This window comes from Hibiscus syriacus, unplaced genomic scaffold (genome assembly GCF_006381635.1).
Source record: "Hibiscus syriacus cultivar Baekdansim isolate YM2019G1 unplaced genomic scaffold, ASM638163v2 tig00112993_pilon, whole genome shotgun sequence".
Classification (NCBI taxonomy): Eukaryota; Viridiplantae; Streptophyta; class Magnoliopsida; order Malvales; family Malvaceae; genus Hibiscus; species Hibiscus syriacus.
In genome coordinates, this window is record NW_024063434.1 from 294,145 (window position 1) to 306,028 (window position 11,884).

Genomic DNA, 11,884 nt, shown 5'->3' on the forward strand with positions numbered 1-11,884 from the left:
TTGTGTTCAATTATATTTATTAATATTTATAATAATATTATATTATATTTTTAATATTATATAAAATAATCAATTATATTATAATAATATAAGATATTTTATTTTATTTTAATAATATATAATAAATTTTTTATATATTTAATAATGAATAATATTATTTATATATTTCAATAATATTTTAGTAAAGATATTTAAAATATACTAATTAATATTTTTAAAATATAATATAACATTATTACTTTAATAAATAATGTTTAAATAATATTATTTATTATATTTAATATTTATAATAAATAATTTTTAAAAAACTCTTCAACTAGTGAAAAAAATGTTTAAATAACATCTTCCAAACATCATAAAACATTTTTCAGATGTTTTCCAGAAATGTAATTCATTTTCCAGAAATGTAATTCATTTTTCAGAATTCAAATTCCAGTAATTCATTTTCCAGTAATTCAAATTCCAGTAATTCAAACTCCAGTAATTCATTTTCCGGAAAACCAATTACAGCCAAACAAACAGACCCTAAATGGACTTTGAATTATTTTCGAAACCTTTTTAAAACTTTGAATAAATTCAATTTAAGTCCAAAAACATTTTATCTTTAAATTTATTATATCGAAACATAATTCAACAGATTGGTATACGCTACATAGTACATGTATTTTTGTTGATATCGAAGTGATTGATTATAAATACAAATAATAATATTAAAGGGGATTTTGAACTAGTAATGTTGTGTCACTTTAATGGGAGCCATTTTTCATATTTCTGTGAAATTAATAATATCTTCAGAAGACCATACATAGTTCATCGCATCGAACGGTCGCTATCAATCATCAGTCTGTCTGCTAAAAATAAAATTTAGGAGCTCTTCATCCAAATGGGAAAGTTAGCGGAATTTCAGTTCTAACAGAAAAAGCATGAAATGCAGAAGCAGCTTCATGTAAGAAAATGAAGGCTTATTATTATATATTTTTAGTAAAAGGGTTAGACAATATTAGAAAGGGAACTCCCAAGTTCAAAGCTGTTTTGTTTTCATTATTATTATTGGTGAAAGACTCATAGATAGACCAATCAATAATCACTTAATAACATAAAATATCAATTTTTTAAATAATATCATAAATAGAATAAAATTAATTAAAGTAATTTACGTTGTAATAAATTTATGGGTAAATATTATTATTGACTACTTAACTATTTAGTCCTTTTACTTTAACTACTTATCTTTTAAAATTTTCAATCAAACCACATAATTATTTAATTGTATCCGATTAAGTCACATGACATTGATACTTAACAGAATTATTGACGTGTTAGCTAATAAAATTGATATAATTGTATAATTGGTCCTCAATATTCATATATTCTATTAGTTTAGTCTTAATTTTAATTTAAATAAATAAATATAATCATCTAATTAGATTATGACACATCTTACCATTTTATCGACGAAAAGAAAACCAAGAAAATCCATACATTTGGATATTAATGGAATATATTTTGTATATAGGTTAAACATTAGTCGATACAAGATTAAAATAATTAAATTTAAGATTTATATATCTTTTAAATTAAATTTAATATTATATTGCATTCATAATTTAATGATTGTATATATAATCTTACATTAAATAACCAACGAGTGTTGGTATAAGTGATTGAGATTCAAGAATTTGAATTTGTAAGGTCAAGTTTGAATTCTATCACCGTTACTCATTTTGGGAAATGTAACATCCATAACCCGTATGCGCAAATCAATACGAGTTACAGATGTCACATCAGAATTCAAACATTTCTTTAATTGAATTGGGTAAAATTTTGTTTCATTTAAACATCACTAATTTCATAACATAAATAATTATTATAAAATAATTATTCATAGAAAATTCGTAATATTATTATAAAATAATTAATTTTTTAAGCATAGAGTAATATCATAATATTAATTATAATTAATACTAACTATATTAAGAAATTGCAGACATTTCATTCTCGTATACATGCCAGCTAGAACTTTTAGAATACAGTAGGATGTCATCATTGTTACCTGTAAATATTTCCTTGGTGATTGATGTCAAGCTCTGCTCCTTACTCATTTTCCTCCTTTTTCCTATACTTGAAAATCATCATACACTACGTATACATTTAGTGAGTCAACCATATGCATATTTAAAGCAATGCAACAGATAAATTTAAATGAATAATCGTATTCAATGCAATATGATCACTTACATGTATTCTAACCATGTTACCATATATTAACATGATATAATCGAATATCAAGTTTCTTACGAATATACTTGTCATTCATTCCACAAGCTCGTAAGCTTATTTTTCTGTTTAACATTTATTAACCATAAACCATAGCCCAATCTAACCTTGAAGACCCTGGGTATTCGAGTCAAATAAATGCACCGTAGTGCAAAACCTGCACTAAGCTTACACTCTAGTGCTAATCCGAATATGATACATAAGGTCATGCCCACCACCTACACTAGGTTTACACTCTAGTGCTGATCTGGATATGACACATAAGGTTGTGCCCACCACCTACACCTAGTGTCCTTATACACTAGTGCTAATATAAACCTGGAGCAGCTATACTCTATGGCATGCATGCTATACCATGTCCTTCAATGACTTTCTTGGGCATATAGTCTATTTTATTTGATCCATCCATGGAAAAATATATTATCATAATTTAACATTGGGCAGTTCATACCTGAAATATCATTCACGGTAAATATCTTATATGTTCATGATAAACATCATATATAATAACCAGTGATTAATCCATTTTATATTCAACCTTTGACATATTTAGAATAAGTAAGTCAAATATATGATAAATGACATATCATGTCAATATAAACTAGGTAGACTTATCGCAAGTCCTACCCAAGTAGGGATGGCAAAAAACCCGAACCCGACGGGGAAAATCGAAAACCGAATTAAACGGGTCGGGTTCGGGGATGATAAATGGGGATGGGGACGGGGACGGGGACGGGGAAAACCCATTTATTTTAAACGGGGACGGGGACGGGGACGGGTTTGGTAATCCCCGCCCCGATTACCCGATTACCCGCCCCGATTACCCGCCCGATACCCGACCCGATAAATATTAAAAATAATTATATATATATATATATATATATAATATTAATAAATTTAATTTAAATAAAAAAATATATATTTATATATTTAATTTAAATATATATATATATATACTCGGCCCGATTCTCGGCCCAATACCCGACCCAATACCCGTTTAAATAACCGTTTATGCTAAACGGGGATACCCGTTTCCCCGCGGTTTTCCCCGATTACCCGACGAGGATCCCTGTTTAAATCCCCACGGTTTTTTAAACGGGGACGGGTACCGGTTTTTTAAACGGGGACGGGGACGGGGGGACCAATACCCGGCCCGAACCCGGCTCGTTGCCATCCCTATACCCAAGGATGTATAAAAAATCCATTTATAATGTTATACATGCATTTAACTCATTTTGAAATTATATACAAGTCAAAATATAGGTCTCACTAAGATTTAACTTGATCATTTACTTCTAATTTGGTTAAATCCCAAAATTTGTCATAATTTCATGTTCTGGCAGTTTGTACTACCTTTAAAGAAATATTATTTTGCATTAATATACACATTTTAAAATTATTTTGTTCATACCACTAGAAACTAGACTCAAATAAAAATCTATCCATATAAGGCATTTCTTATAGTTCAATTTTTACAATTTATGGTGGATTTTCAAAGTTGACCGACGGAATATGTTTTGAGCAGAATCTGCTGCCCCGTTTTCTAACCTATATTCGATTAAAAATTCATATATTTTTTTATACACTTCAGAATTAGTTTATGTTTGTTCTAAATAGAACTAGAATTATATAATAATCCAACAGTATAAAAATCATCCTCTAATTATTTTTTTATAATTTATAGTGATTTTCTAAACCTACTGTCCATAACATAAATTCTAAGTAGATTTCACCAATTTGCATTTTCAACTTATTCACTAATTCTATTAGCTCACCAAATGCACATATATGCATGCATCACAAATCACATAACATTTTATGAGTCAATTCTTACCATAATAACTCTGTCACTGGTTCATCGCAAGCCAATGCTTGTTTGATGACATAAGTACAATTAAATTTGCATTCACCTGATGTCCTTAGCTTGCACTTTCCTTAGAATTTCCAATTTCATCCATAAGCTTCTCCTTAGCTTTAATAGTATTTGTATTGATTTCAATCACTCAATCTCTAAATGAACATCATTACCAAATATAGACAAATTCAAACCAAATGTTAGAATCTTACTAACATAGGTATACTTTGGAAAATAAATTCCTAACAAATTTTCCGATGCTTACCTGATACAATTTCCATGTCACAACATAAATGTTGACCTTAATATTTCTAATTGACCACTCAAGTTCCTTTTATCCCAACTTCACATAACATTTTCACTTAAGCTCACAACCTTTCCATATTTTTTATTTAAACCTCACCTTTTATGAGCTTTCCAAAATAATCCAATTTCACATCCTAACTTCAATTTTAACACCCAAACATTAATTTTCAGCAAAGTAAATCAAATATTAAACAATTACACAACAATCCAAAACTTTTCCAAAAAAATTATTTTGTCCCCCAACTTTTCAAAATTTACATAATGGTCCCCAAAATTTTCTAAGGCTTGTAGAATACTTCCTACATCATTTCCAAACCCTACATAATTTTTCCATAATTTTTCTCATCCTCTATAGTCAAGGTAGAATGCTTTATATGTTTAAGATTAGGGTTTTCATGATTTTACTCGATTTTGATTCGATTCAAGTATGAAATCAACTTCGAATCAACCATATAAAATCTCTACAATCAAAATCCTAACTCAATTCATCAAAAACACATCTTTCTCCCAAGATTAGGTTTAGGCCGAAACTTCATATGTTCGTATGATCATGTACAAGTGATGTTAATCATCAATCATGCTTGGAAATGATTCTACAACCTCAATAACATCAAACTCCTTCATCTATTCCATAAAACCTAATGCGAACATAAACCCTAGAATTTGGGATCTTTGAATACAAACCAAATTATCAAGCAATAATGACACCAAATGATAGCGTTTTTTAATATAACATTTTTTCTATTTCACGGCATGATCCAAAAATTAAAGGAAATTGCTCAAAAATGAAAAATAAAATTTCTCTTACCTTGGTATGAAGGAGCACAAAATGTTGGCTGAAAATGGCTCGGTTTCATGAAATTTTAGTTAATTTCATGTTAATTTAGCCTTTATTTAAGCTTAAATGAAAAAAATATTCATTTAATAAGAAATGTCTATTTTACCCTTAATGAAACTTGATATTTACCTTAATACCAAGCCATATAAACCTTATCATCTTCGAAATTCGAAGATGGACAAAATATTTTGCCCTTTACAACTTTGCCATTTTTCATCCAACTGTCTAAATTGAATATGAAAATAAATTCTCAAATCCAACGCTCCATATTATTTTCCATCATTTTAAAATGTGGAAATAATATTTCTAAGATTTTATCATCCTTCAAATTTTCTAAAATTTTCTATTTGATTCGATTTACCGAATTTTTACCGAGCTTTAACACTTTCTTATTTTTAACACAATTTCTAGATCAAGAATCCGATTTCAATGAAACCCCACTCTCAAGAGTAAACTATACATTTATGAAATAAAAATTCTTTTTTGGGAAAATTACCACTTAGGTCCCTAAATGTTTCCCAATTTTCTACTTTGGCCAGCCAGCTTTCAAAATTTACATTTTGGTCACTAACCAAAATTTTGGAGTATTACAGGAAATATGTAAAGTCCTATGTAAATTCAATTGTGTCTTAGGTATGCCCTGACCCTGGACTGGGGGAGCTACCCCTGATCTAAACTTTTCTGTACCAAAAAAATATAATCTTAAATTGAATATTTTTATATAGTTAATTTTTTAAATAAAATATATGAAGAATATAAATGATTCAATTTATATTTAAATGTAAGAATCATATATATTTTGTGTACATTTTATTTTTCTTATATAAAATAATATTTAAAATATATTTATATTTTAATAAAAAATTAAATTTATGAATAAAAATATATTTATATATTTAAATGTATTTAAATAAACAAATAAAAATATATTTACATATTTAAATGTATGTATGATATATATTTTTCTTTACATTTTATTTTTAATAAAAATAAAATTATTAATTAAACTTAAAATACTTAATTCAAAATCACATTAAGGGGTCAAAATTGTGTGCGCTGAAAAGTTTGGGCTCCATTAGACAACAGATGCGACGGTTGATGAATGTAGACGCGATGGTCGACGAGTCCGTTAAGTTTTTAACGATGAGTTATTAAATTGAAACAAAAAACTAAACGTTATATATAATTTTAAAAAAATTAAATATTAAAATAGATCAAAACTAAAAGTTTAAGTACTAAACGGATATATTTTATCACAATTATGGTGTTAGACCGATTCTACGGTTAAAATATATTAAAAGTGGCTTCCAATTTCATGTATAATTCATCTCGTATTTGATCCTTTTGGATATTTTTAATTTGGTGATTTGTCATTAAAAATTTCTGAGACTAATGTTTATTTACGAGTAATCAATACAAAAATACATTTGAACTATTAAATAGAAAATATTTAGATCTTTGGATAGGATCCACCAACCATAAAATTTAAATCCAACTCAATGTTGATATGTGTGATAAAATTTAAATATGAGATATCAAATATTTTGATTTAACTTTATCATTTAAATTAGAGGCGCGATTGATTGATTTGATTAATTTTAAAAGAACTTTATCATTAACTCAAAGTTCAGTTTGGTTTAATGTAGTTTTCTTTCATATTACCTTTGAGTTGATTTTTAATGTTATTTTGATAATATAATATAATGTATTGTTTCTAAACATTATCTGTTAACGTTTTAATTTTTTTTATAAAATAATTAATTTTAAATTAAAAATAATTAATAATTCTTATATAATATTTTTAAATTATTTTAATATTTAAGATATAAATACTTATATCATAGTATAAATAAATAGGTGATGATTATAAATCAAATAAAAATAAAATTTGATTTGATTAACTAAATTTTTTATATAAATTATTAAGGGTAAACGATGCGAATAGTCCCCTATGTTTAGGGTCTGACCGATTATGGTCACCAATTTAAAAATTAATGAGAAATGATCCCTAGTATTATCGATCCGTTCGATTTTAGTCCTTTATCCATTAATTTTTGTTATCCCCCTTTTGTTTAAGTTTCTAACATGGTTGAGGGACTAAATTAATGACTGAAAGACTAAAATTGAATAAATTGATAATGTTAGGGACTAAAATCGAATAGATTGATAACGTTAGGGATCATTCCCCCTAAATTTTTAAATCGGTGACCAAAATCAGTTAGACCAAAAACATAGGAACTATCTCAATAGTTTACCCAATTATTAACCATCCAAATGCAGAATTGTTTTACTCCCACCTAATTTGAACAAAGCCTTAAGAAAAGAAAAGCTTAACCTATGTTTGACTAGTGATCCGCATATTTTCTAATATTTTTCTGTTATATATATATATATATATATATATATATATGGGTTAACGTCCACTTACACTTGGGGGACGTTTGGTTTGCGAAAAATATCATTATCAAAGGGAGTAATCTTTTTCGTAATTACATTCCTATGTTTGGTTCATGGAAAATATTGTTATTAGGGAATAATCTTTTCTCAATAATAATATTTTTTTAATTAAAATGATGGGAATTACATTATTTCCAAATTCTTCGGCGTTAGACAATTCCCACTACTTTGGACAATACCCATAGACTAATGAATTCTTTTTATAATGATCATTCTCAATTCTTATTTGCTTGTACTTCACTCAAAATTATAAACATAATAATATAAAAAGAGTTTACTTTACTAAAATATTAATAAATTTGATTATTTAAAACTATTTTATATTTTTTATATTCAATATATTAATTAATTGTATTTTTATGAAGTGAACAATAATATTATCATAAAAATGTAATTATTTAAAATAATATATAATTTTAAATTATGAAAAATAGATCTTATAGATTGAAAATAATATGTGTCTATTCGGTACCATAATATTATTTTTTTCATATTATATTATATTTTATATAAACAAATATGATACTCATGAAAATTATTTTAAAAATATAAGTTTAATATAGTAATTATATATTAAATGTAGTTTTTCTCAAAAATTAGATAGTATAAAAATTAAAATATTTCTATGAATTTTCATTCAAATATTTATAATTTAATATTAAAATTTAAATTTCTAAAAGAAACATATATCATAAGGATAATTTGATAAAATATGCATTCAAGTAATCTTATGTTCATCTAACCAAACACTGTAATTTTACATTGTTGATAAATAAACCAAACAAGGTAATATAACATTTTTATAGTAATGTTACCTTCTAGTGATGTTATTCTCAAATATAATCTTACATTCCGTGAACCAAACGTCACATAATGCAAAACTTTTAGTTTTACACCATTTTAGGATCATTCGATAAGGAAAAATCAAAGTGAGATTAACTCCTTATTCTTTTTCAGTGAATATATTATCATTTCCTACTGTTAATCTCAACATTTAATTTCTTCTCATCCAACAATCCTAAAAAGGTGTAAAACTTTTTAGTTTTACACTATGTAATTGGATATTAGCCCTATATGGATGGATGTATACAAACGGTCCCCCAACTATAACATGTTATTTTGTTGAGTTTTTTAACTATTAAAAGTTACAAAATGGTATATGATTATAGGACATATTTTGTTGAGTCTCTAAACTATTAAAAGTTACAAAATTGTCACTCAACTATCATATGTTCCAAAGTCGTCATTTTTCATTAAAAAATTGATGATCATTTAAACTGAACATTAACCTATTAATTGAGATATGATAAAACCAGATCCACAAAATATAGATAAAAAGGTTTTTCGATCATATTTTATCATATCTCGGTTAGTAGATTAATATCCAACTGAGACACTTGTCAATTTTTTAACGGAAAAGGAAAGTTTAGAACATATGAATAGTCAGGTGACCATTTTTTAACTTTTAATAGACGAGGGTCTCAACAAAACAATGTATTTTAATCGAAAACTATTTTATAACTTTTAGTAGTCAAGGTACTCAACAAAACAACATCCTATAATCAAATATCATTTGTATATTTTTCCTATATATTTTTGGGTAAACTATGCACTTAGTGCATAAACTATCAGTTTTGATTCATTTTAGTACATAAACTTTTGATTTTTTTAAAACCATACCTAACGTTTAGTTTTCATTTCATCTTAGTACCCCGACATTAAAAACTTAACGTGTTACTACCTAAACTATCAGTGTTGATCCATTTTAGTACTTACTCTTTCAATTTTTTCAAAACTTAACGTTAAATTTTGAACGAGGATACTAAAATGAAACAAAAAACTAAAATTTGTATCGACGGGTACTAAAATGGAACAAAAATTAAATTTTAAGCATAATTTTTTAAACAGATTAAAATTAATAGTTTAAATATTAAACGCGTAATTTAGGTTTGTTTTTTTGGTAAACTGAAGGTAGTTATGAACTCGGATAATTATCCAACGCTATTATTTAAACCACGTCTCCTCAACCCAAGTTGTATTTAATGCTTATGAGAAGATTTAACCTCCGCCAGAAAAAAGGCTAATCGTTGTCTTTCAGCCTCCATTTTTAGTACTTCAGATTAACCACAATTTCTCCACTTTCTACCCTTCTTTATCCCTCCTTTCACTCTACTTTTCTACTCTTAAAACCCTTTCAAATTTGGAGTTTTTCTATTCTGGCTCTCCCAACTATGGAAGCTTTTAGCTTGCTCAAGTATTGGCGAGGCGGTGGTACTATTGCCTGTGTTAATACACGTTCCACCGCCACTTGCACCACCACCATAGTCACCGCCGCTACTCCTCATCTGGCGGTTGACACAGAAGACGACGACGTCGTCGATGATGGCCCTTTCTTCGACTTAGAATTTGCAGTCCCTGATGAGTATGGAACAGAGGAAAACGAAGATAATGTTGTAGATGAAGGGAGCCAGGATTCAAACGACGACATTGATACGAATTCCGACGGTCGCTGCTCCGGTAGTGAAGCAGGGCAAAACAATGGCCAATCTGAGTCAAACTCGTCTTTGGACTCGGACCCTCCTCAATTTCGTGTCTCGTTTTTTAAGTCGGCATCCAAAGTTGGGATTTTTTTGCTGAGGATGAAGAAATCAGCCTCCAATGGAACTGTTACTCCCAGAAAACAAGAAAAAACGAAAGAACCGAACAGTGTCAACAACAAGAACAGGTTTTTTACAGTGAAATTTAAGGTCGAAGAGGTTCCCATAATGTCTCTGTTTTCCAAAGACAACAAATCCCATAAACAGCAAACCTCCGATAACAACTCTGTTTCGGATGTAATGCAAAGGTACATAAAGAAAGTTAAGCCTCTTTACGTTAGGGAGAAGCTAAGGTTTTCAGGGGCTGTAATGCCACCGTCTACGGTGGCTCAAGAATCGGTTTCGGGGAAGACAACGGCGGCGGCTGGGGAGAATCGGGTAAAACTGGCGAGTGCTCGAACAGGACTTAGATTAGGTACGTCCGCCGTGGCGGCGGAGAATTTGTCAAAGAGGAGAGATGATTCTCTGTTGCAGCAAGAGGATGGTGTCCAAAGCGCCATCTTGCATTGCAAAAGATCCTTCAATGGCTCTCGAGGTATATTTCATTTAAAAGCTCGTTTATGGTAGATTACCCTTTTTCAATTTTTTTTGTGACTCCATTTTCTTTTTTTGGTTATGGTAGATTCTTTAGAGTCATCAATGTCGTCAAGTTCAGGCGAGTCACCCATTATTTTGTGAAGAAAAAACATCAGCAGATGAAGCTTATAAAGGATGAAGGAAAATGTTGTGTAGGAAAGCAAGCTAGCGTATGTCTGGGAAAGTGAAAGAAGAATTAGATGCACTAAGCTAGTTCGTTGTTAAATAATTGTTATTATTCTTGAAGGATTGAATTCGAGTAATAGAAATATTAGAAATATAAATGTTTAATCTCACATGATTAATAGATTTTTAAACAAATATTATATTTTGTTTAACTCAAATTAATAGAAAACAAAGAGAGAAAAATTAGATCTTGTATCTATCTTCGAAAATTATGTAGTGCAGGGTCATCATTATCAGCAATTTTACCTCCAAGAGATGCCAATATAAATAAATTCAATAATTCTCAAACTATTAATATTACATGCATATAGACCCTAATTTAAGTCATCCTTAAAATTTAAGAACTAATTTAAAAGAATGATAATACTTTAAGGGCATACATTATGATTAATCTCGATTGTTGTCTGCTCAGCCAGAGTGTACATGAAGTGAACTTTCAAAGGTTAATAGTAGTTGTAGTAATAATATTTCGTGGTCAATCTAATGTGCGTAGAAGTTAGAATTCAAGGCTCTCACGAGTATTGGGACAGCGAACCTCAATGCGCAGCGGTTGTTTACCCTTTTTCCCCGGTTTGGCCTTGGTCATTTTCTGTTTCTGTATATTCTACGCGTCATTTGGAAATGTTTATGATTGTGTTTTCATCCAAAATTTCGTTCCAAATGTAAAATATCATTCATAAATAATTCATTTTCAATTAAGAATTCATGTTTAAAACGTGATCATTAACTCGAATCAAGGAACTTAAAAGTGATGTTTTGCGTTAAAAAACTTGTTTAAAGAAACATTCCCAA

At 28.5% G+C, this 11,884-nt stretch overlaps 1 protein-coding gene across 1 annotated transcript; it reads left to right on the forward strand.

Annotated features, from left to right (window-relative positions):
- The first annotated feature begins 9,964 nt into the window (after positions 1-9,964).
- Positions 9,965-10,740, forward strand: LOC120185190 (probable membrane-associated kinase regulator 2). Its single transcript, XM_039189479.1, has 2 exons — positions 9,965-10,567; positions 10,612-10,740. Exons 1-2 carry the CDS (start codon positions 9,965-9,967, stop codon positions 10,738-10,740), a joined length of 732 nt encoding a protein of 243 aa, XP_039045410.1.
- The last annotated feature ends 1,144 nt before the right edge of the window (positions 10,741-11,884 follow it).

Bases quoted from the DNA above. Each gene is read 5' to 3' on its own strand.
- LOC120185190 (XM_039189479.1), top strand. From the start codon at position 9,965: ATGGAAGCTTTTAGCTTGCTCAAGTATTGGCGAGGCGGTGGTACTATT. The intron at 10,568-10,611 runs GTAATGCAAAGG...TCTTTACGTTAG, and splicing joins ATAACAACTCTGTTTCGGAT to GGAGAAGCTAAGGTTTTCAG.